Source organism: Panthera onca, chromosome E1 (assembly GCF_046562875.1).
Source record: "Panthera onca isolate mPanOnc1 chromosome E1, mPanOnc1 haplotype 2, whole genome shotgun sequence".
Classification (NCBI taxonomy): Eukaryota; Metazoa; Chordata; class Mammalia; order Carnivora; family Felidae; genus Panthera; species Panthera onca.
Genome location: NC_138352.1, coordinates 37,041,800 through 37,068,646, shown reverse-complemented (window position 1 = coordinate 37,068,646; position 26,847 = coordinate 37,041,800). Strand labels below are relative to the sequence as shown.

General features: G+C 36.1%; 1 protein-coding gene across 2 annotated transcripts in view; it reads right to left on the bottom strand.

The window, feature by feature from the left end:
• The window catches only part of SUZ12 (SUZ12 polycomb repressive complex 2 subunit), a 44,512-nt gene extending 17,947 nt beyond the window's left edge, over positions 1-26,565 (bottom strand). The window contains exons 1-8 of one of the 2 annotated variants that reach the window (XM_078437498.2): positions 26,075-26,564; positions 23,662-23,708; positions 23,510-23,574; positions 19,190-19,258; positions 8,781-8,830; positions 3,994-4,079; positions 2,152-2,383; positions 1,148-1,241 (exon numbers count right to left, since the gene is read on the bottom strand). In XM_078437498.2, coding sequence (XP_078293624.1) covers positions 1,148-1,241; positions 2,152-2,383; positions 3,994-4,079; positions 8,781-8,830; positions 19,190-19,258; positions 23,510-23,574; positions 23,662-23,708; positions 26,075-26,345 — 914 coding nt within the window. In that variant the 5' untranslated portion in view covers positions 26,346-26,564. Of the gene's footprint in view, positions 1-1,147; positions 1,242-2,151; positions 2,384-3,993; positions 4,080-8,780; positions 8,831-19,189; positions 19,259-23,509; positions 23,575-23,661; positions 23,709-26,074 lie in introns of both variants that reach the window. The other variant, XM_078437499.2, reaches the window with a different exon arrangement.
• Positions 26,566-26,847: the final 282 nt, after the last annotated feature.

The following is a 26,847-nucleotide window of genomic DNA, read 5'->3' as shown; positions in this document are numbered from 1 at the left end:
AATAGTGATGTTAAGTGATTTATTCTAATACAGTAACCAGAACTTATGGCATTTTTCCTAACCATCTTTACTTTTCTATTAAAGGCCACCTTGTTACCTGGTGGCTAACAAGTGATTACATAAAGCAACAATCTAGTACTTTCTAAAGAGTAGGGAGAATGTACTAGTTGCTGTCCTTGGCTCTTTCTCCTATACCTATTAGTGAACTGTGTTAACCACTAGCAAGCAGCCTGAAACAAGAACTCATGGCATATTACAGGTTCCATTCTCCAACTGGGTCACAAAGGAATGCTACTGGTGGCTCAGTTGGTTAAGCGTCCGACTTGGGCTCAGGTCATGGTCTCATGGTCTGGGAGTTCAAGCCCCTTTCTGGGCTCTGTGCTGACAGCTCAAAACCGGGAACCTGCTTCAGATTCTGTGTCTCCCTCTCTCTCTCTCTGCCCCGCCCCTGCTCAGTCTCTCTCAAAATAATAAAAATAAAATAAAAACATTTAAAAAAAAATGCTGCCTTTGTTTCCTAGATCTTCCTTCACTGGCACTAAGATGCTTCCCTACCCAATGAAAACTGCAGAGATGATGACAGATCCAGGTCGTCTTTGCTACCCTGTGCCAAATGCACATAGAGCTACATGATGACACACAGGTTTCTTCCTTATCTCTATAGGAAATACATAGTGTCAAGATGCGCACATGGCCCACTTAATTCAGATTTCTGTTCAAATATTACCTTCTCCTAGAGGCTTTCTCTATAAAACAACCACTTAACACTCATCACTAAGTGACATTAGTTGATAGAATTTTGGGGGCAGTGGTGTCTGTTTTCTCCACTAGAAGTTAAGCTCCATGAAGGGAGGGATTTTTTCTTTTTTTTTTTCTTTTGCCTTTTCACTAACCTAGAACAGTGTCTGACAAAGAAGGGACACTCAGAAAATACATGCCTAATACACAATCTTAACTGAGCCATTCCAGTAACAACTCGTCTGTGTTTATTGCTTTCTATGTGACAAAGAGAAAAATTCAGTATTTACACATTTTTTCATTTTTAAGAATAAAGAGAAATTTGGCAAAGAAATATCACACTATATTATGCTTGAGAATAAAAACATTCTAGAACATTATGGGAACCTCACTTGTCCATCAACATTACCTGTTTTTATCAAATACTGTCATTTGTGCAACAAATGTCTTTTCCCCATCTTCACGATTTCGTTTTCTTCTAGCTGGAAGTTCTTCATTGACATCTGTATTTCACAAACATTTCTCATGAATCACATATTCAAACAAAAATGTCATATTTATGGTATATGGTCCCTTATCCCAAATTACGTATAAATTACGATTAAGTTGTGATACAATATCCAGATTTACACTCTTCAATTTTATGTTTTACCATATGTGTATGTCCTTACTAGGCAAGGAGAAAAAAAATCCTCATTTATCATTATTTTTCAAGAACTTCAAAGGATACTTCAAGACTCAAAGATTATTTCTCCCAAGGGGCTTCTCCACTAAACTTCACATGTACCTCTATTATACCACTCATCATTTTGCTAAAATTATTTATATCTCTGTACTCTTAGGTCAGTTTTTGTGACCTTTTGGAAGACAGAACTGGATGTTTTAATCTTTGTATCCTCAGCACCTATATTTTGGTTGAATGATTCCCTCAAAGGTGGATTCAGAACTGTTGGGAAGACAGAGGAATAGATATGTGATAAGCAAATACAGTAAAATCTTAATTACAGAATCTAAGCGGTGGGTAGTTAGATGTTCACTACATAAACTCTTTCAATGGCTGTGTATGTATGAAATTTTTCACAATAAAATTCTGGGGGAGGGGGGATGAAATTCTGTTTGCTGAGAGACTAATTTGAAATACCAGTCTTCTCTATCCACTGTTTAATATAATTTTTTTTTACTACATGAAATACGTTTCGTCATGGAACAATGAGAACTTTACAGATTAAATACCTAGTACAGCACAATAGCCAACAGTTTAAGATCCAGGGCAAGCTACCGTAAGATTAATGATCTTATCAGACTGTAAAAGATTTGCAGATAAAGGCCATGCCTTTAGAATGCATGCAATTTACTTCTACTTCTTTCTTAGAAAAGTTTAAAATAAATTAAAATTATTATAACAAAAATTACCAATATTTTCATTGGTTTCTCCATTAATCATTCCATTAAACTCTCTTCTTCCCGGACGAGTCACTCTAAATAGCAATGAGTAAGACTTCACCATATGGCTGTTACTAGGTTCAAATTCATTACTGGAAACTGCAAGGGACGGGAAATTTCCAGGTTTTGTTTGATTGAGATCAGGATTCAAAGGCACCTGCTTTTTACCTGTAGGAACTTGCCTTATTGGACAACTTACATCCTGCAAAGGCAAAGATTATGAAATTATACTTATTTATCCATATGCAATTATATGAGTTATAATAAAACTTCTAATCACAGATATAGGAAACATCATTACCAAATGGCATGCTGAAATTCTAACCATAGTTCTGAAAATTGTGATGAAACAAAAAAAAATTTGGAATAACCATATACCAAATCTTAACACAACTGAGGATTTATCCAATCCAATGTAATAAAGATAATGATACAGTATATACAATATTTAGCTGGTGGTCATCTGAAATACTTTTACCTTAGAAATATAGAATTAAAACCAGGCTTAAAATGTTAAGCTCATATAAATTAATAATCTTTTCCCTTAAATCTTCTACTTTAACAAAATAATTGATGGGACCATTAGAAATGAGAAAATTATAATAACACCACTGTCAACTTTATGAAATAGTAAATCCGTATATTTAAATGCTGCTTAATAAAAGCAATATTAATCATCTTATGAGTAACGTTCTATAATTATATAAGTGGAATCGCTTCTTGGCCTTTTGGCTGAGATCAAGTGTATAATTATATAAGTGGAGTTATACTGAAAAAAAATAATTGAAAACTGAGAAGATGTGGAAGACCTTTAGAGCAAGTTAGCAGCTTCTTTTTGAAAATAGAACATATTCGTATTATCTAAAAAAAAAATTCTACTCTACAAAAGAGTATAAAATGAGAAATATTTAAGTCCGCCCCACTTCCCCAGGTCCTACACTCCAAAGATAACTAACATTAGCAGTTGGTTGTGTATATCCTTCTAAGCAAATGTTTACATCTATTATTTTTTTGAAACACAAAAACGGCCACTATAGTTGTATTCATTTTTTTTTTTTTTTGCCTGAATATAACATATCTTGAAGAATTTTCACATCACTGTTTATCATGCATACCAGGATTGCACTGTCTATTAGTGTCTATCACCTTAGTGCACTCCATACAAGTGCTCTAGTAGTGTTCAAGCCCTGTATCACCTTACCATGATTTTGGAAGAACATCAGCAATAGGAACCTCTATACAGGTCATTCCTACTCTTAAAATACCCTAGCTCTTGAAGCTACCAGAAGTATAACTGTTGGCTTTAGTGGGTTGCCAAGGTAATTTAACTATCGTAACATGTGTTTCTATGATGAAATGATTTAATCTTACAAATAAAAATTTGAAGCAACAAATAAAAATTATCAGCAATGGCTGATAATACTGGCAACAAAATTTCTTTCCTGAGAGTAATGTTACACGAGGTAACTCAGCCCTTACTTAAATTTCAATTGGTTCAAATAGCTAAAAAAAAAATTAGCTAAGAGACTGAAGTGGTAGAGCAGAAACTGAATTTATGTCCTAAGATGCTAAAAGATAGTTTCTTTCCTTCAGTGTCAAACTCCTATAGAAGAAAGTTTTATGCAGATATCTACAGCCAGTCCAGAAAAAAACATGAGTCTGCAAGGTTGGCAAAAGAGGCTATGAGTTTTATAATTCAGCATCGACATACTTAAAAGTTTTCAAGGTTTAAAAAGCACAATACATATGCACAAACATATTCAATTAAAAAAATTATTCCACATAATCTACCAGTATCATTTTACATGTTACCTTTCTTTTTTTGTGGCAAACTTTCACAAGCAGGACTTCCAGGGTAACAGAATTTTGTTCATTTTCTGAGTTTTGTGATGGCTTATCTAAACAGAAAATCAATACTTTAAAATGTATTTTTTTAATATAAATATCATACTCATTTTCCTAAGTAATTTCCAACAAAAGACTTCCTATAATGAATACTTCTCAGAAGTTTACTCATTTTTCCCCCGAAATCATTTTCAAATTTGCAGCAAACTCTTTCAAAGCCTTCATCGTCATTTAAATAAACCTTTCACAACACAATTGTAATTACCTTCCTACAATACTGTGATTTTCTTTTGATTCAAGTAAGATAGATGCTCAATTACTTTAATACTAAAAATATTTATTTATTTGGCTATAAAGATAAGTAAAATTTATTTGGCTATAAAGATTTAACATTTACAACAATAAGAGAATATAATACACTGTTAATCAAAAATATTTTTTGACAAATACAGTTAAAGCTTCATGGCAGAAAACACGAATGAAATATTCAGGAGAGACAACCACACACAAAATTAACATTAAAAGGTTTTTTCCTTCTCCCAAAATCTATTACAAAAATTACTTAAAGATACACTTAAACTGAACTAGTTATTATTATATATGTTCATTTTGAATACACAGCGATGTTAAACCAGAGAAGTTCTTTGATTTGACCAGGCCTTGTGACCAAAGGGATTAAAATAATGGATTTCTAAAATATTTAACAGTGTAAAAGTTACCTAAACAACTATAATATAATTTCACAAGAAAAATAGCTAGTTTTTTATCTTTTTCCCAGAATTTCTCTAAAGCCTACACAGGATAGCAAAAACTAGGATATTATTTACTACCTGGGTTTACAAATCTTAAGGATTTTAATTTAAAATCCTGTATTTCATACAAATCAAAACCACACTCAGATATCACCTCACGCCAGTCAGAGTGGCCAAAATGAACAAATCAGGAGACTATAGATGCTGGAGAGGATGTGGAGAAACGGGAACCCTCTTGCACTGTTGGTGGGAATGCAAATTGGTGCAGCCGCTCTGGAAAGCAGTGTGGAGGTTCCTCAGAAAATTAAAAATAGACCTACCCTATGACCCAGCAATAGCACTGCTAGGAATTTATCCAAGGGATACAGGAGTATTGATGCATAGGGGCACTTGTACCCCAATGTTTATAGCAGCACTCTCAACAATAGCCAGATTATGGAAAGAGCCTAAATGTCCATCAACTGATGAATGGATAAAGAAATTGTGGTTTATATACACAATGGAATACTACGTGGCAATGAGAAAGAATGAAATATGGCCTTCTGTAGCAACGTGGATGGAACTGGAGAGTGTGATGCTAAGTGAAATAAGCCATACAGAGAAAGACAGATACCATATGGTTTCACTCTTATGTGGATCCTGAGAAACTTAACAGAAACCCATGGGGGAGGGGAAGGAAAAAAAAAAAAAAAAAGAGGTTAGAGTGGGAGAGAGCCAAAGCATAAGAGACTGTTAAAAACTGAGAACAAACTGAGGGTGGATGGGGGGTGGGAGGGAGGGGAGGGTGGGTGATGGGTATTGAGGAGGGCACCTTTTGGGATGAGCACTGGGTGTTGTATGGAAACCAATTTGACAATAAATTTCATATATTAAAAAAAAAATCAAAATAAAAAAGACAAGAATAAAAAAAAAAATCAAAAAAAAATCCTGTATTTCATATATATTCCCTGTATCAATTAATTAACAAAGGCTTTTGCAAATTGCGATTCTAGGAGTACTTTTCTATAACATACTTGTCTTCAATCCTAAAGGCATTATTAATAGTTCAAACTAATCATTTATCATTGTTTCAATAATATATATAGAACTACCATAATAGATGAATCCACAAGACATAAAAAAACTTAATTTTTGTTCTGAGATTTTGGATAACTCTTTTTTCTACTTGAAAACATTCTTCTTATGTAGGGTGTGTACACAAAATACGTTTGAATTAGTATCTTTGAAAGTTATATCCAGGATAAAAAACTTTAATACAGCAGAAAAAAAAAATCCAATGTTTAAAATGCAGTAACAAAAAACACTCTCCAAACAATACTAACTATGAAAATAGCACCCTAATAATCTGTATATTCATTCTAACCAGTTTCAAGTAGTAATAGCTAAGAAAAGTCTTCATTTAAAAACAAAAGGAAAAAATAAATAAATAAAAAATAAAAAACAAAAGGAAAAATAATCACATTTTAGGAATCTTAATGTTGCTTTTCTATCTTGGTTTCTTAAAAAAAAAAACAAGTATAAATATAGCTTAATTAGACAAGAGAGGCAATATAGCTGCTTCTTCCCAACTTCCACTAATTTTCAAAAAGTGGCAAATTATTTTCTGGAAACAGAAGTATCAACAGAGTTTACTTTCTTATTTACTTCAGTAACATCGAGAAAAAATTAAAACTTTGAGTTTGAGCAATTTTGAACTTTACATATTTTTGTTATGTAGACAGGAAAAAAGTTTAATCAGACTACTATCCAGTTAATTTCAACTAAGTAAAATTAATTCAACTTAAATATTAATCAAGTAACATTAATTAGTAAATATTCAATTAATATCCATCACCAATTTCAGTTATGAATAACTTTACATGTTTTATGTACATCCCTGGGAACAAAGGGCTAACGAAACTATAAAATTCAAACTATAAGCTTCTGAAGTATTATGATCCATGTACTGTATTACTACTTTTCAATTTTTTATTTTAGAGAGAATGTGAGCAGGGGAGATGGACAGAGGGAGAGAAAGAATCTTAAGCAGGCTCCATGCTCAGTGTGGAGCCCAATACGGGGCCTGATCCCACAACACTTGGATCATGACCTGAGCCGATATCAAGAGTCAGAGGCTCAACCGAGTCATCCAGGTGCCCCCCAGAGTACCTTCAAAGTACCACAGAAAACCAATAAAATGAATGAGTAGAAAAAAGGACTCTACAAGATGATTATAAGTAATTTAGGAAAAAACATAAAAATGCTACTCAGTTTACTTATATATAAAAAAAAATGGACCAGATCTAAGGTAAAGCTAGAATTAAAGTTACAGTAGCTGCTAATACAGATCTGACCAGATTTCAAACCTCTCACATAAAAAAACCTGATAAGGGTTTTCAAAGTGTTCTAATATATTATTATTAAACTTTGTTTCTTATTAAACAATACCAAGGATTACCAACTTGACATGTTTCTTGTAAAGATTTTATTCCATTACACGATAATTAAAGATGGATAAGCCAAGTGGCATTTTATCCATTTTGAAACCAAATGAAACTCTACCTAGCATACTTTAACTTCTTTTAATGAAGTGACATTTAAGATAATATACTTCTCTTTGTAAAATATCTAACATATTGATATATTCCACTGGTAGCAGTGGTTGCTTCTGTTGTTTTATTACTGTATTTTTTAAAAATTATAATGTGGGGTGCCTGGGTGGCTCAGTTGGTTGAGCGTCTGACTTCAGTTCAGGTCATGATCTCACAATTCATGAGTTCAAGCCCCACATGGGGCTGCCTGCTGTCAGTGCTCAGCCCACTTCGGATCCTCTGTCACGCTCTCTCTCTCTGCACCTCCCCTGCTCGTGCGCACTCTCTTTCTCAAAAACAAATAAAAAAAAAATAAAACTGAGGATGCAATAACATCAACTAAAAATGTTTATGCAGAAAGGGTTCGACTCAGGAGACGCTTCACCTGTTCCAGATTCTAAGACAGTTGAAGTTCAAAATACATTGGAAGTAAGAAATAACAAAATCTAAGAAACTTATTTATATGAACAGATTTTCCCATTTTCTAGTTATGATCTCTGGAAAGATGATGACTCTGAGATGGGTAAGACAATATTATATAGCCTTTTTTTATAGCAATAGTTAGTGCCCTAAAAAGTACCATTTAGAGTGAAGAGGTGGAATTTCATCTATTTCTACATAAGCCAGATGCAGCTAACACTGACCTTCAAGATTGATCACACACAACACTAATAATTTTAACAATTTCAAAATCTACTTAAAACTTAAATCAATAGCAGGAAAGCAATAAGGAAACCAGGCTATGAACAAGATCTTATGTATAAGGTCCACCTAAAAAAGCTTTTAAGCCAGTTTCATAAAATTTATTCCTGAGACAACCAACTTCTGAATTTTTTGGTGCTTTATTAAAATGCAGACTCTTAAGTTTTACCAAACATTGGTATACCAAAGCTATATCCTACTAGATCTGAGTCTTTGTAGGTCCAGGTATACATATTTTAAACAAACTGTCAAAATATTTCTACAAACACTAAAATTTAAGAACCACTACTTTAAAAGTTTAAAGAGTGACAAGTTGTATCTTCCACATCCCATCATTGACCACATAAAGCAGTAACTGAATTGTTAGAAAAATCAACTAAAGAGAAACTGAATTATCAGAATCGACATCTTTTCCATTAAATATAATTTTATAAATATTTTTTAATGTTTATTTATTTTTGGAGAGAGAGAGGGGGGTGGGGCAGAAAGAGAGGGAGACACAGAATCCGAAGCAGGCTCGAGGCTCCAAGCTGTCAGCAAAGAGCTCGACGCGGGGTTCGAACCCATGAACTGTACGATCATGACCTGAGCCCAAGTCAGATGCTTAACTGACTGACCCACTCAGGCACCCCTAATTTTAGAAATTTATACATACATGCAAAATAATTTTTTACATTCACAAAGGTGTTTTGATGTTAGAATGCCAATACATTTACTTTCAAGTACATACCATTTTTGTGGAAGAAACCAGTAAATGTAAGCTGTAGATGAGCTGACAAGCTAAAAAAACAAAAAAAAAAAATTTATCACTTTAACACTCTATAATAAAAATAGCCAAACTTTAAAAATTAAGATTGAAATCAAATTAGTTACTTCAGGTAATCTACAAATAATGTTTGACCTTCTTACTCTTAATTCTATGCAAGCCCACAACTTCACACAAGCCTATGAAAAACAAAACATAAAAATACACCATACAAAAATACCAAAGGAAGCAAAATTAATACAAAAACAGGGAGGGGGACAAAACATAAGAGACAAATACAGAGAACAAACAGAGGGTTGCTGGAGGGGCAAGGAGCTAATTGGGTAGGAGACATTAAGGAATCTACTCCTGAAATCATTGTTGCACTATATGCTAATTTGGATGTAAATTTAAAAATAAATTTAAAAAAAATACCAAAGGAATAAGGCAGAAAAGAAACAGATCAGCAAATACTTTACTGTAATTTAGTACCATCTACCTATAAAATGTGAACACATTTCCCTTCCCAGGCCTTAAAAAGAAAATTTTGATAAGGGTAGCTGAGTCCATACAAAAATGCTTGAATATTTTCAAGCTGGGGAAATTCAATCTCCTAACAAATGATGCAGAACCATCATTTTCTTCTTCCATTAGGGGTGAAATATACAATTACAGATCTGTTATAGATTTGTAATTTATTGTTTCAACATGTCATTTTCACTGTTTGTTTTAGAAGCAATGGAAAAGGAAACATAAACTATACTGATCCTTTTGTTTTGAGAATCATCAACTGACATGGAAAAACTATGAAGATGAGACAGAATAAACAGAAACATCCATAGGCTTTTGTAGTACCTTTAAACTGAAAGAGCAATCTATTAGTTGACCAGGAGCCATTCATAACTTTCTAGAATACAGTTTTTGTAGTGTGATACTGACAGATACCAGATTATAGAAAACAGATGTTGGAGAAGGGAAGGAATATTGATTCCTTAATCAAAAAATTTACTAGTGTAAAAGACAATAAGGATCAATAAAGGGTATGGCTGTATGTTTTTTTTTTTTAATGATGGTGACAATCTAGTCATTCTTATAATCAGAGAAGAGTTATGTAAAGACATTGAGGCAAAAGAGTTTTAAGGAGCAAGTAATGATTGAAAATGAGGTCATACTATAAAGAGATTAGCTGTGTAACTATGCCCAGGATTCCTCTCTTTCTTAGAGAAGTAAAAGGAGAGTGATCCTTCAACAGAAAATGTGAGAATGTCTCTATCTTCTTACTGAGGTAAGCCATGAAACTGTATGCTAAAAAAACTACAGGGTGAGTGGTCTCAAAAGGCATTTCTAGAACAGTACTAAGTATGCTAGGATACCAATAGAGGACAAAATGATTATGAAAGAGTAGAAATGTAAGGGTCCAAGCAGAGTTAGAAAGCATAAATATAAGGGGAAAACTAACAATAACAACTTAAGCATCAACAAAATATAAGTGGGATAGAATAGGATCCTTGAAAACAGGTAAATAATGTATATTACTCACTTTCTGACATGCATCAGGTTTTAAAAGAAGGGGTGGGGAAGAAGAGGGCTGACTATAAAAGGGTCATAAGGGAATTTTTAGGAATCTTTATCATGATTGTGGTGGTTGCTACCTGACTGCATGCAGTTGTCAACACTCAGAACTATACACCAAAAAGACCGAATCTAACTACATATAATGCACATCCCCACCCAAAAAGTATATTAAGGAAACAAACTTGAAAGAGGCCCAAAGGGATTTTTCAAGATGATAGAAATGTTCTATCTTGGTTGTGGTTATGGTTATGCAAGTGTGTACATTTGTCAAAACTCTATACTCTTAAGGTGGGTGTATTTTATTGAATGGTAGTTATATCCAAAGCTGATTTTACAAAGTGTATCTGCCATCTACAAAATCTACATGTCATTTTACTAGAAGAAAACAAGCACTTTCCTATTAAAAAAAAAAACAGTTTCATAAATGTCACCTTACAAAGCAGAATTACCGAAACTCCAAAGCATAACTGAAAGACAAAGAGGATTATTCTATAATTTCCACATGTTAGAAGATAATCCATTACAACCCATCTATCCTATTCTTCGTTGTTTGAGTTAAACCTACATCTCAAGGCCAGGTTAATTCTCTTAAAACATCATTCCTTTCTCCAAATTTTCCAATGAGCCCCAACTGCCAAATCTTTTGTCTAATTGCTGTCTAGAATATGGCTCCCATTTCTTTTTATCTCCACTAAAGCCCTACATAGGAAAATTAGATACAATGGTAAAACAGAGACAGAAAAATCCAAGTTTAAATTCTGGCTCAGTTATGAGCTGTGACCTAATATCTGTAAAATGAAGAAATGAGCTCTCTCAAAACTGTGAGGCTTGTATAAAATAATAAAGTATCCATCAAAGTACTCATCCTCTTCTACAATGGTCCCACACCCAACCATCCCAGAGCTTAATGATCAGAGCTTAATCCCAAGTACTTTTATTTCCCACTTTTTTGTCGTTGTTTCACACACAATCTTTTTATTACATCAGTGTCCCTACCACCTAGCAATGCTTTTCATTAAGAATAGCGATGTCCTCCTAGAGTAATAGGTTTTTTTTTAAAACTAAAACTCGATGCCAAACATGGGGCTTGAACTCACAACCCCGTGATCAGGAGTTGCATGCTCTACCAACTGAGCCAGTCAGGTGCCCCTAGAGTAACAGATTTTTAAGGCCAGGGATCATGGCCCATTATACTTCAGTGCTCTGCTTATAGTATTATTTACATTGTTTTATAGAATATATGATTCTAAATTCCAATTCTGAAATGCCAGAAACATCTGACATTGATCTACCCCAGAAAATATTTTAAATTTGTGTTATTCAAAATGTGTTCTGCAAACTGAGGTCACAGGGGAAACTTGTTTCCATTCCACAACAAGAAACAGAGGAAACTTAAAAACTTTTACAGAAATCTAACATTGCCATAACATCTAAGCTTGTGATCCATAAGTGTATTTACAAAGGTATCTATCTATGAAAGACTGAAAGTTAAAGACAAACAAAAAGGTCCCTTACCACAGACGGATTGAGACAGTTTTAAATGGTACATTGTTAGGGGGGCGCCTGGGTGGCTCAGTAAGTTAAGGATCCGACTTTACCTCAGGCCATGATCTTGCGGCTCGGCTCAGGGAGTTCAAACTCCACATCGGGCTCTGTGCTGACAGCTCAAAGCCTGGAGCCTGCCTCAGAATCTGTGACCCTGTCTCTCTGCCCCTCTCCCACTCATGCCCTCTCTCTCTCAAAAAATAAATAAATGCTAAAAAAAAAAAATTTGTTTTTAAATAAATGGTACACCCTAGGGGCACCTGGGTGGCTCAGTCAGTTCAGCATCCAACTGTGGCTCAGATGATATCGCGGTTCGTAGGCTCAAACCCCACATTGGACTCTACATTCACAGATTTGGATTCTATGTCTCCCTCTCTTTCTGTCCCTCCCCCACTTGCTCTCTCTCAAAAATAAATATCAAAAATTTTTAACGAAACATAAAAAATAACAAACGGTACACTGTGAGTTAAATAAGATATGAAGCACACATTCAGCTATCAGCCTAACATTGTTTCTTAAAAAAAATTTTTTTTAATGTTTATTATTTTTGAGAGAGAGAGAGACAGAGAGCAAGCAGGGGAGGGGCAGAGAGAGAGGGAGACACAGAATCAGAAGCAGGCTCCAAGCTCCGAACTGCCAGCACAGAGCCTGACCCAGAGCTTGAACCCACAGACCGCGAGATCATGACCTGAGCTGAAGTCGCCTGCTGGTAACCGACTGAGACACCCAGGTGTCCCATAACATTGTTTCTTTAAGAAAAAGAATTCCAGGGGTGCCTGGGTGGCTCAGTCTGTTAAGCATCTGACTCTTGATTTCGGCTCAGGTCATCATCTCAACAGTTTGTGGGTTTGAACCATGTGTTGGGCTTTGCGATAACAGCACTGAGCCTGCTTAGGATTCTCTCTCCCTCTCTCACTACCCCCCCGCCTCAAAAATAAAATATAGACATTTTAAATAAACAAACGTTAAAAAAAAGAAAAAGAACACCAAGTTTCAATTAACCAACTTAAAAAATAACTTTGGGAATGTGATTTGCTATGCATAATTTCCCCTGTACCTCCCCCTTCTAAAAGTAAAAACTCTAATATATACTTGGAATAAAATGTAACAATGAGGCCTAGTTGCCCTCTTCCATAGCTGGCTTCATTCAAGGAAAAAGGGCAATTTTCTTTCCCTTCCTGATACTCTATTCCCCCTCTTTTTAAATTTTTTTCATGTTTATTTATTTTGAGAGCGCACACATGAGAGGGTGATGGGCAAAGAGAAGGGGAGAGAGAGAATCCCAAGCAGGTTCCATGCTGTCAGCAGAGCCCAACGTGGGGCTCGAACTCCCTAATCGTGAGATCATGACCTTAGCCGAAAGCAATAGTCAGACCCTTAACCGACTGAGCCATGCAAGCGCCCCTACCCTCTTCCCTCTCTTGTGGCTACTATATCCACATCTTAATAGTTAAGAATGGAAAGCAAAGAAACATGTAGGACTGGTCAGGCCTATTTGGTTCCAGGCTGCACATGATCCTAACTTAATCAAGACAAGACACCGGTTCATCTTTGTGATGTGTTCCCTAGCTGTTTTTTTTTTTTTTCTTAACATTTTTGAGAGCGAGAGAGCGGAGCAAGCAGAGAAGGGGCAGAGAGAGACAGAGACACAGAATCTGAAGCAGGCTCTGAGCTGTCAGCACAGAGCCCCATGCAGGGCTCGAACTCATGGACCACAAGATCATGACCTAACCTGAAGTCGGATGCTCAACCAACTGAGCCACCCAGGCACCCCCCTATCTGTATCTTCTGAGGAAGCAAGCTATGGGGCAACAGCAAACTATATCAGGAATTTGAAATTCTGAGGTAAGATTCCAAGCATAAACATCTAACAATTCTAAAGCTGTCTACGGAATGAGGTTAAATAAATTTAAATTCATAAGGAATTAACATTTTGAGATGACGTTCATGTAGAAAACTCAAATTTTAAGAATGTGCCCTCTCAAAAAAACCAATAGCCAGATCTCACTGAAGGACCAAAGTTTTTATGGTGGAAAGAGACCAAGATTAGTGCCTCTAATTTGTACACATTAATCTGATAGTGGTAGACGTAAGGCTTCAATTCTAGAGTTACAGCTATATTACCTCAAAACAGGATAAACTACTTCTGTTAGAAGTATACACTTAACGTATTTAACGTATAATTTCTTATATATTTAATGCTATGATGTATAAAATTGAGGAATTGGTGACTACATCAAGCCCATTATTCTGGAATCTAGCATATCTTCTGAGGTTTAGATACAGATGGGAACACTCTGTAATGAGAAGATAAAGTTGAATGAGGTGAGGGAGTCCATTACAAATAAATAAATCTCCTTTCAGAAGTACAGCAGACAAAACATAAAGGAATTATTGTAAACCCAAAGATTATAAAAGGAGAAACACCTTAAAATTGTTCTTAAACACTTAGATTTTAAGAATCAGATATGCTCAGTAGCAACCAATAAGACACCTTTAGGAATAGGTAAGTAAAAAGAAATCTATGGCTTATGTTCTGAAAAAGGAACAACTAAAACTTGAACATGAAAACATGCTGATTTGAAAACAACTTCAAAATTTATAGTCAATACAAGATTGTTTAAAGAAAACAGAAAGGGGAGAAACACCTAAGATCTTATTAATGGTGAAAAAGATGTACAACTGAGTTAAAGAAGCAGGCTGAAGTTTTAAAAATGCAGCTAAGCTAAAAAGGAGAAGGGTGGGGAAATGACATTAATTCAATATATCTATTTAAAGTAATTTATGGGTTTCTTGGGATAAAAACCAACATCCTCAAATAGCCTTCAAGCCTCTGCATTATCTGGCCTTGGCCATATGCTCTAGCTTTATCTAATACCACGCTCCTTATTCTTTCTAGTTAGCTACTCTGGCCTCAAATGACATATGTATAATATTCCCTTTATTTAGAATCACCCATCTCTTCACCCTCTCTCCCCATTTTATTCCTATATTCACCTTTCCTATATCTCAGCTCATTTTTTAAAGGAAGGCCTCCCTGATCATCGCTATTCCCAAATCCAACATCTCAAACAAGAACTGGTTCTCCTGCTCCATCCAGTTTCCCTATCTTTTTCTTTCCTAGCAATTATTTTTTTAATTGTAATTATTATATAATTATGCCTTTTTTCTCCGTAACGGCAGGGCCTTCATCTGTTTTGCTCATCATCCTATCCCCTAGGACTAGTATAGAATTTTGGACCTGATACACCAAAAAAACTACAATCTCAGACAAAAACAGATCCAAACTTCATTATACAAAAGATGCTCAAAAAAGGAAGATTACTAACTCAAAAAGCTTAGGTTGTAACAACAACAATAAAAAGCGATGAAAGGCAATTTATGTTATTGACCTACAAAAACACTGGCTTGAAAATATCCCTAGTAAAAGCTCAAGTTCTGGAATCTCTCTCTCTTTTTTTTGTTTTGAAAGAGCGAGCATGGTGTGCAAGCAGGGGAGGGGAAGAGGGAGAGGAAGAATCTTAAGCAGGCTCCACACCCAGCATGGTTTGATCTCATGACCATGAGATCATGACCTGAGCTGAAATCAAGAGCTGGATGCTTAACTGACTGAGCCACTCAGGCGCCCCTAGTTCGAGTATCTTTTAAGGGGATTTCTTAAAAAACTAACAGTGGACCAGGAAGGGATAATGATTAAGGGAAAGAGAGAAAAGACATTTTGCTTCTCATCTGGCCCCAGGAAACACTTTTGGAAGCAACTCAAATTTGGAAATCTTTTCATGCTACCATTTAGCCAGTGGATATACACTTAGAAGTCAGAGGAGTTATGACTATAGAATTCTGAAACTGGTAGTACTAACAGCACAAAAGGCTCCTGGAATCGTGCCAGGATATAAAACTAAAGAAAGACTAGAGATTTACTCCAATAAGCCACAGTGCTTGGTCAAAACCCAAAATAAATTAAAACTCATAATATACTGGAATGTCAAAATTAGAGCTGAAGATGACAGGATATAAGGAATTATTTCAGACATTCTAAAAAGACATATTTTAAATATACCCTATCACACTAAAAAAAAAGGCAAGGAGAAAGAGCAGGAAAAACTTGAGACTGTAGGTGCAACCACTATGAATTTCTAAAATTTGCTACTTGGTATGGAGTTTTCAGAAGTCATTCTTCAAGAAAAGAAACAATCTTCATAGATGGTAGGGCTTATTACTGAGTTTTAGGGTTATAAATGTCAATTCTGGTCTATTGCCATGAATTGACTGGCATGTTAAAGAAGTAAAAACCATAAAGTGTCCATGTTTTTCTTTCTTCTATCAGCTGCTTCCCCTAGTAAGTTCTGCCAATATCTGTAACTAGGTAAGACAACTGTAGATCTAGAATATAAAATAATAAAAGATCCTTGAACACTAGCTTCATTTTGCACAGATAATGCTGGGAATTTGGTTTGGTTTATGAGTTATTACAAATGTCATAAATAGGTCAGGCAGCTGATTGTTCTAACTTTTGGGCTGTGGGACTACAATATTTTTCGTATCATGATATTCCTCTGGAACTTTGGAGAATGAAATACATGGGATTTAGGAGTAGAAATGTAACTTGGGAAATGCTGAAAGAACATGAGTTCCAATGAAAGACTCCCAGACTACCACTACTGAACAAATCCAGGGTCCAACTAGACTGAATAAGATCTGTCTGAGATGGTACAGAATAAAAAATATAGATGGAAGAGAGATATGTTTTTATGTATGACTTAAGATTTTAACTTCTACTAATTAATGTCAGGGAAGAACAAAGATTCGTATTGTTCTCTTGTAGGAGAATTTGACCAAATTTTACAAAGTTTTACAGTGCTGGCATTACATATTGCTGTGTAAGGAACTTCTTACAATCCTATGTGTTACGTTCAGTGGAACAATAGGATTATGCCTAATTTTACTGTATTTTTTTTAAAGTTTGGACACCCTGATGCAGGGCCCAAACTCACACACCATGAGATCATGACCTGAGCTGAAACCAAGAGTCGGACGCTTAACCCACTGAGCCACCCAGGCACCCCAGGATTATGCCTAATTTTAGATGAGAAACACATTCAAATAATTTAATAATATAGAGCCTTAGGGTAAACTTAAAATGAAGCAATCTCCCAGTTCATTTTAGTGACTCTGGGAGTGACATTGAGACATTCATAAAGACTGGGGTGGGAGGTGCTGAAGCACTTAGCACAGTAACTCAACACCTCGAAGGGCCTAAAGTGCCTTCCTGGGTACCTGGGTGGCTGAGTTGGTTAAACGTCTGACGTTAGCTCAGGTCATGATCTCATGGTTTGTGAGTTTGAGCCCCGCGTTGGGCTCTATGCTGACAGCCCAGAGGCTGGAGTCTGCTTTGTATTGTGTCTCCCTCTCTGTCCCTCCCCCACTCATACTCTGTCTCCCTCTCAAAAATAAATAAACATAAAAAAAAAAGTTTTTTTAAAAAGAGAAAGACGAAGGGGGGAAGGAGGGAGAGGGATCTTGGGGGGTTCAGATGGCTAATTCACTAGTCCTAGTTGGATACTAAAGACTAAAAAAGTTGTTTTTATCAGAATCACAGAAATTCTTACAAGCTCTGATGTTTCTGTGAGTTAAATATACCCCTGTTACAGTACTGCCCTAGCTACTGAACTCACTGCGTCAAAAGGAACAAAATTATTGGGTGATTATTCAGAGAGAACTGACCAGTATTACTGATCTCCCTCACAACACACATTCTAAGGGAAGCTCTGTAGTATTTATCAAAGCCAGTATCACAATGAGATAGTAGTAGGGTTTAGCAGTGATAAACATGGAACCTTGATGGGGAAGATGAAGAAAAGGGTCAAGTTTTCTTTTTGGTTTATTATTCTTTCTCACATTAACCCTGAAAGACCTGGAGAGCAAACTATTAAAATGTTCAGAAGAAGCAGGAAGCTCAGAGATCAGGGTTTGACTCTACAGCTTATACTTTAAATTAAAAAGACCCTGAGGATCCCAAGAGCTCTGTCTACGGTAGGTGACCAGACAAGGATCTGGAATAGAAATTCAAGCAAAAAAGTGTACATGTACTGAGAATATTCTCAGTCCTATGTTGTAAGGCACTCCTTGGGCACTAAGAGATTAGGTAAAGAGCTGGGATCTCAGCTTCCAGAATAGACTATCACAGCTTATTCACAAGTCAAGACTGCCTAGATATGGAAATATAAATTACAGTTCAGTCCTACAAAAATGCAAGATATAAAATAAAAAATGTGATTTTACAATTCAAGTAACAAAAGAACCTAATTCAAAAGCCAAACTTAAAATATAAGCAACTACAAAAATCACATTTTACACCAGTTACTACAGATGAGAAATCATAAATGAGGCATCATTAAGTCAGTGTACATGCTATCTAAATCAATACGACTTAAAATTTTTTCAAGAGAAAAAAACCTACTGTGGCAATTTTACCAGCTTCATTTTTTAAAAATCCAGTATTTTTAGTTCTGTATTCTCCCTGAAAGTAGTCAATAAATAAAAACGACCCAAGTTCCTGTGTCTCTTTAAAATAATACTCAAATTTCTTTAGTTTGACATATCAAGAGTAAACGGAAGCACACTATCTAGCTTAGGCAGGTATTAGGCTAGTCAGAACATTTAGGGATTAGTTCTGGGTATTACACTTGAAAACATACAATAGATTCTATCCAAAGGGTCAAGTTTCTGAAACTGTAATGTGATTAACATATTTCAAGTATAAAATAAAGTTAGGAATATTCTGACTGAAAGATGTAAATATGGGGAAGGTCAAGATAGAAAGAGAGCCTCTCTCAGATTTGAAGACAATTACTGACAAGAAATGTGATGTGTAGCACCTGGCAGAGCATCTGGTACGTAGTAAGTATACCATAAATATGAGTCTCTATCCCTCCTTACATAAGGTGGCAGGACTAATACCAACTGCAGAAGTTATAGAAACTTAGAGTAAAATGCAAGAAGCTGGTAATAGAGATAAACAATAATGAATACAACTGCCTTAGAAAACAGCAAGTCCCCAATGTTGGAGGTATTCAAGATGAGGCTTAAGAGTTCTCTGTCACGAATGCTATAGAATTAGTAATTCCTGATTTGTGCATGAGTTTAGACCAACTGACCCCTAAGGTTCCTTCTAACTCCTTACAATACTGGGGTGATCACTAGAGAAATGATCACTATAATTTCTCCTCTTTCCTCAAGTATGTCACTTAATGTAAACTGATAGGTTATCTTACCTATGAGATTCTTGCTCTCCTTTCATTTTCTCTACTTTTGATAACATATCATCAACTTTAAATGTTTTCCTGGAAGAAACAGATAAACAAAATAATCACTTCTCCACTGGGGAAAAAAAAGCAGATTACACTTTATTGTCACTATAATAGGCAAGTTGGAAATCTGATTTTGATTATTTTTAATAAGATAAATTGTGGATGGTTAGCCGTAACAATGAATACTATATTGAGACAGTGTATGTTATATTACAGCAGTCGAGCCTTCAAGTCCCATCTCAAATGCTAACTTTTCCATGAAACCTTTTGTAATTATTCCCAAACCAGAGTGATTTCCTCTCACCTACGACACTTGGTTTATATTTATTTTGACATTTAGTCTCCTAAATGTGAACTTGCATAAATATTTTATTTCTCCTCCTAGACTATAAGCTCCTGAAGGGTAGAGATTGCTTTTCTTCAAGGAAAGTCACATAGTGCTTGGCACGGTACCTTATACTTTGAAGGTATTCAAGCATCTGCTGGACTGAACCAAACAAATGCAAATCATGTATACTGTGAAATATTCATATTTCTATTAAGTAACTTGACAAGTATATGCTAGCATTATCACATAAAATATATCCGAAGTTAATAAAACAGTCTTAAAGATTATTAGCAGTGGCTCAAGTTAAATGATATGTCACATTAAAGAGATGGGTGTCAACCATCATGAAAAAATTTTGAAGTTTAGGGGATACACCCATCAAATCATAATAAAATTATTAGCTTTTAACTTTACAAGTTTAAGAGAAAAAAGTATTTTTTCCACAAAACAGAAACTCAGATTAAGAATAACCCCCAGGCACTCCCAAGCAAAGTGAGAATGAATGGACTCTAGAACAGGGTTCATCTTAGTTTTTAAGGTGGTCTATTATTGTACCTGTCCTAAGACAGAGGCTAAAAATCTAGACCCATATGTTAACTGGAAATGAATACTTCTCTTTATACTCATATATTTTCAAGTTTAAAACATGAAAAGCTTAGTGTATTCTATATAAATTACTTTGTAAAGCTTGAATTCAGATATTAGAAATTATTAATGTGCTCATTCCTCAAAAATAGCTATCGTACTCAATTACTATAATGTAAAATTATCAGTAGAGAAATGTTAATGTAAATATATTACAATAAAACACCAACAGGAAGAGAATTGATGCAATCTATAATTCAGGTGAATAGCCTCCATTAACACAAGATCTTTTTTTAAAAAAAGCTTCTCTCTTTACCTTTAGAGTTACTGAAAACTTCAATATTAAAGTTTCATCCAATGAGCACAGTTAAGAAGTATTTTAGGAAGGATGGCAATACATTTTCAATCTCCACAGATAAGAGAGAAGAAAGAAGAAAAATGTAGGATTATTGTAGGCTACTTACAAAAGAACTTTTCAGTATAAATGCTGAAACGTACTACTGAGGAAGGTTGTAAAGTTACTGGAAACTTTTAAGAATATGTTTATCTTTATGTAATGATTAAGAAGAAATCCTGTTTGTAGGAAGAAAAGTTAAGACTAGAAGTCACAAGGTTCATCTCTTCCAACATTATGGACATGTGCATAGGACAAGTGCATAGGAAAGTTGAATATTAACAACCATCTGAAATAAGTAAGATCATAAAGGCAATTCAGCCTTCCTTAGGAAAAAAAACAAACCACATAAGCAACTATACAAAAGCAGCCCCACTCCAAGCACCAAGTATTTCTACTTCTGTTCTTTAGAAAGGTACTGCAACAGTAGCTCAGATTTAACAAGGGAAATAGTTATCAAAAGATCATCAAAAAGGAGAATATTTTTAAAATTCAAGAAATTCCAGGAAATTGTCTTGGGAGGATTCAGAAAACAACTTATGTGAAATCTAGTAAAATGAATTTAATAAAAGATGCCTGTCTCCTCACGAGTATTTCCCCTGTATCAGTGTTGTGTTAGTCTAAAGCATTTGAATACCTCTACGAAAGGAGACTAAAGTACAAGGTGAGTTTGACAAACATACCAGAATTAATATTACAACTGAGTGTAGGACTTCAAAGGGAGTGATATATTTATTCCAACAAGGGATATTATGCTGTTACAATAGTAAAAAGGGAATTCCAAAAACATTTTGAACAAAAGGATAGTATTAAAAGCAATTTTGTAAAAGGAATCTCTAAAACATGTTTAACAAAGACCACAATCACTAGGCTAAATTCACCACCCTCCGAAGTCACCAATTACTCTGAAAAGAACAGCTCTCATTTGAACATGTAGGTCATATAACTTGTTAAAACTTAGCTTTAACATCTCTCACAGGCCAGGCATATAACAAAAGCATTAAGTGATTCCTAATGCATTTTTGCATGAAAATAAACTGGGATTTATATGTTTCTTGGCTGGTAAACTGCTACAGAACCCCCCCAAAAGACAATTTGTTGCCTAAAGTACAACAAATTAAGAAAAGTAGTTTCTACTACCAAACTGTTAAAACTGTCTCCACCTATTAGCTGACAACAGAAACGTATCCCACGATGAGACAAATAGTCCATTAACAAATATGACAAGAAAATGGGGTTAGATTTTAAACATATTTTGTATTTATTTATGGATTAACTCACTTATTTTGAAAAAAAATCTTTAAAAGATTTTATTTTTTAGTAATCTCTACACCCAACGTGGGGCTCAAACTTATACCCCCCCCCCCCCCCACGACAAGATCAGGAGTTACATGCTCTACTGAGTCAGCCAGGTGTCCCTAAAAAACTTAATCACTTTAAAATTAAAATCAGGCAGCAACCTAAACGATAACTCAATTAATCTTCCATATTAAAAATACCAGAGTAAAAGTTAACTGCTTAATCAAATTCTCCTAGTTTTATAGACTAAATCAGCGGTCAGCACACTACGGACCATAGGCCAAATCCAGCTTACTATCTGTCTATGCACAGCCCACGAGCTAAGAATGATTTTTATGGATAAATATTTGTGACTGATTTGATAGAGAATTCTAAACCCCAATTAAGGAGAATGTTATCTCCTCCCAAGCCACAAAAATAAAAGAATCTCACATTTCTCACTAGTAGGCCCATATTACAAAACATTGTACTGAGTTATTACATTTTAAATCTCATCAATAAAAAATTTGCAGCCATTTGTTACCTCTCTTTTTGTGTAAGTACCCACCTACATTCTACTTAATAACCTCAATTCTGCCTCATGGACCACAAAGCCTAAAACATTTACTAACTGGTCCTTCATAGAAAAAGTCTGCTGAACTCTGTCATAGATCAAATAATTGCATAGACAGGCAAAAAGCTGACAAATTTAATTCTGTTGCCTAATCCATCACCTTCTTCCTAGTTATTTAGGCTCTTGGCAAGCTTCACCTATTAAATGTAATGCGCACAAGTGCATAATCGCTCCCACGCTCTCTGTTCAGAAAAGATTACCAGAAGACAAATAGTTTTAACATTTCCATCCTTCAAAATACACACAGGTAGATCTACAAAGATAAACCAAGTCTTGCTATTGAAACATGATGCTTACTTAGTAACCAGTATGAGCCTCCAAAGGAGTTTGGTTTCAAAGTCTATTGGGATAACTTAATGGTTTTAGTGAGTCAAGACTAACAACTAACAACTACCAAATGCTTAATACAAGATCTCTCCTTTAAACTTAAAACTGTTCACTTGATGTGCTCAATAATCTTGCACACAGGATAAGAAACTAGCATTCCATAATTACATATAGTTAAATATCACATGTTATAAACAAAAATAAGCTCTGATCAACACCTCCAGACTCTACCTGAAGACTAGATAATTAAAACTTATTGTTTTTTAAGGACATTCAATGTAGTGACTTCAAAAATATTTCCTCTTTTACAAAGACCACCATCAAAGGTATAAAATGAGACTTTCTGAACCTATCATTATGGAAGCAAATTCTTTATTGTTAGAACATATAAGAAATACTTAAAAATTAACTTAATTTTATGTATCGAAGATAGTTCCCCTGAGCCCTTTAATATTTAAATCCTCAACTTCTATCAAACTTGAAAAAACTCTTAGCACAAAGGAAAAATATGAATCAGTAAAATTACTTCATATACTTCACTACTAAATCATTTCTATTAGGAAAAACTTTGGTAATAAACTGGGATTTATAAAAATGTACTTATTAAAAATCACTTGGCAATCAATTCAATCACTCTTTTACCTCAGTTTTCATATTTAATCTTTAATTAGAAATAGTACTTTAATACAAAACTTTAACATCGTTTGATCAACTCGAAATAAAATTCATAAAATGTACCTTTTTATGTTTGTTCTGGAGTTTCGATGAGACATGTAAGTAAGAGTCCTGTGCAAAAATATTGGCTATAAAAAAAGTTTTAAAAATATTAAAATTAAATAGGTGAAATTTTTAGTAAAAAATAATATTCATTAATTGTATTGATTACTTACAGCTATAAGATTTCGAGTTCGAAGAAATCTATAGATCTGTGTTGGTTCTAGGTAACAGGAAACAAAAGGATTATTTAAGTTCTCAAGAAAATAACCAATCTAGCCAGTGTTGTAACCAATGTAAACCAATCAATCACCTGTATGAAAATCATGTACTAAATATCTTGACATCAAGAAAATTTGTATGCACAATAAAACCAAAAGACATTCAATCTACGGCATATATTCACAAAACTCACCTACATTTATTTTATTTTATTTTAATGTTTATTTTGAGAGAGAGTGAGGGGGGAGGGGCAGAGAGAGAATCCCAAGCAGACTCTGTGCTGTTTATGAAGGGCCCCACGCAGATCTCACCAACCTTGAGATGATGACTTGGATGTTTAACCGCCTGAGCCACCCAGGTACCCCTCTACATTTATTTTAAATTTAAGGTTCTCTACAATCTTGTGCTTAAGCCTTGCATTTCTAAGGTAGCTACTTTTTAAAAGTAGCTGAAATGAGGTAGCTGGGATTCAACAAAAGAACTTATTGATAACAAACAGCAAAATGAAATTTTCATTTTTTAACTGGTCTTTTAGAAAATTTGTAGTAAACCAAAACAGAATACAACTGTTTCTAGATGTCCTAATACAGATAGAAAGTCTGTCAATAATGGGAAAAAAATGACTCAAATTGTAGCTGAAATTTCCAATGAATATTTAGTTATACTTCAAGTTTGTATCCATTTTGTTCAATGTAAATATTATCCCAATATGTAAATACCACCTCAAAACATATTTAATTAATTGAGATTCCTAGACTTTTTAATGCTATTTAGTTAAAATCAGTTTGCCTTTATAGATAAAAAGGAACTGTATACAAAAATACCAGTTACATTAATGATCTATTAGTTTCACACTTCCTTTAATAAAGGAGTATCAAAACAAACTAAAGATGACTGACTATATCAGTAAATACATCAAAGCATTCCAACCTCTCTGAAATTAAGATCAACGTTACAGAAGAATCAAGCTGTTGTGTGACAAAATCTAGCCCTTAATGACAGTTTGCTCCTCCCAACGTAGACTCATCAGAAAGCAAAACAGCTAAAACTTTCTTGGCAGATTTGTCTTCTCTTAACATTTAGAAGGAACTGTTTAAATGTCCACTTAATCTTCAGGTAGTTTAATTTTAGAGGCAAATAAACGAAAAAGAGAGATATTTTAGAAGGAGTACAAACATGTATGTTTATTGTCATCACTGCCCTTCAATGCTCTATCATTTTTCCAATTTAAAGCGTCTCCAGAATTTTCAAAGCAGATTAAGCAAAAATGTGAATCTCCCTCAAGCAGGTTCAATATTCGTTTCAATAAAAACTGAAATTCCTTGTATTAAATTCCAATTAGAATTTCATGAGGCACTAATCAGAGAGAATGAAAGAAGGGTATTAAACAATGTAATACGTCTTTTCAAGCACAGCTGATACCATGGCCTTAACATATGCCACGGTAAAATCGTAAATAAAGACATTCCGCGGTAAAGCCGAGTTTATTCAAGTTTCTCTTATTTAGCTATTAGCGATCGTCCGAATTGTAAAATGTACACAAAAGCAAAAAAGGAAAACAGAGTATAATACTCACTAAAGGACAATTGAGATTATTTACAATCATGCTTTTAATAAATTCTATTGTTTTATTTCCAGATAACCTTGCCTGCCTTCCCAAATCATGTCATAGCTTTTGCCCTTTCAACAAGACCATAAAAGCCGAAATTGACATAAGAAAATGTTACGGAATTAAGACAAGTACAACCGGCAGCATTCCGAGGTCGCCGCAAGATGCGATGCTTAAAACACTACCTGACTCAGTTTACGTACCCATGAAATGGGTGGATAGATTGGAAGGTTAAAAGCACCAAAAGGTGCCATGTTAACATGCAGCACCAAGTTAGTGCGAAAGCATTTCAGACAAATGACAATTTGGTCGATTTCACTGCAACTCATCCCTTCACAGGCTTCATTTTGCTCCTCAAAACCTACAACCTACAAACCCCTTGTACTTCCAGAGTAAAAAAGACATGAAAGAAAGCAAGAACTAGTCTCGGGATCTGACTGCATCCTCCGTCCAACTGTAACCTCCTCATCTAAAAGAAACCTGCTCTTAACGTGGGGCCACACTGCCCAACCTCTTGTGTAAATCTTCGGGGAGTCAAGAACCTCACCTGCACCCCCTATTCCACCTCCCCCGAAGGCCCTAGACTTCGGGCCCCCTTGGCCGTAATCCCTGAAGTGGGAACAGCCCCCTCAAATTTCTCCCTCCACTCCCAAATCAAGTCGAGTCCCGGAGAGGCAGGGGGCCCCAGCACGAGCGTCCCGGCCTCCTAATGCTGGACGAGGGGGTATTCCTGCCCTCAAAGCCTCAAACACACTCACTCTCAAAGGCCTGGAGGAAAAGCTCGTGGTCAGCCTGGACGTGCTCCATTTTCGGCTTCTTCACCGGTAACACCGCGGCCCCCGCCGCTGCCGCCGCGGAGGAGGAGGAGGCCGAGTAACTGCCGCCGCCTCCACAGCCCCCGCCGCCGGATTTGCCGCCCGACGCCGTCGCCGCCGCCACCGCCGCCGAACCCCCGAAGCCGCCTCCCCCGGACCCCGCGCTGGGCCCCGAGCCGCCCCCTCCCCCACCGCCGTGCTTCTGAGGCGCCATCGCGGTTCCTGCCTCCTCCCCCCGCCAGCTACCCGCCGGGCGGCCCCGGAGAGTAAGCGCCTGCAATACCAACCGCTCGCCCCAGCAGGCTCCGGCGGACCGAGGGGGGAAGGAGGAGAGAGGGGAGGAGAGGGGAAGGGAAGGGAGGAGGAGAGGAGGGAAGGAGGGAGGAAAAAAAAAGTGTCTCCTCCTGAGAGCCCCGCTCCGCTCGGGAGGCCGCTCACCCTAGCCTGGCCTCGCTCCGCCCACTTCCCCCGCCCGGCGCCCCGATTGGCCGGCGGGAGCGCGCGCCGCCCGGCCGCCCAGCCCGTTGGCCCGCGGATTCTCCCGTCAGTCACGCGGAGGCGCTTCTCGCGGAGGCGCGGCTTGGTTGGCCCGTGCGCGCTGCCGATCGCGGGCCCGGCCGCCTCTTTGAACTGAATTCGCGGGAAAATTAGGGGTCGGAGCGGCCTTCCTGCTGGCCCCGGTGCATTGTGGGGAGAGAGGGACCCAGCGAACGGCT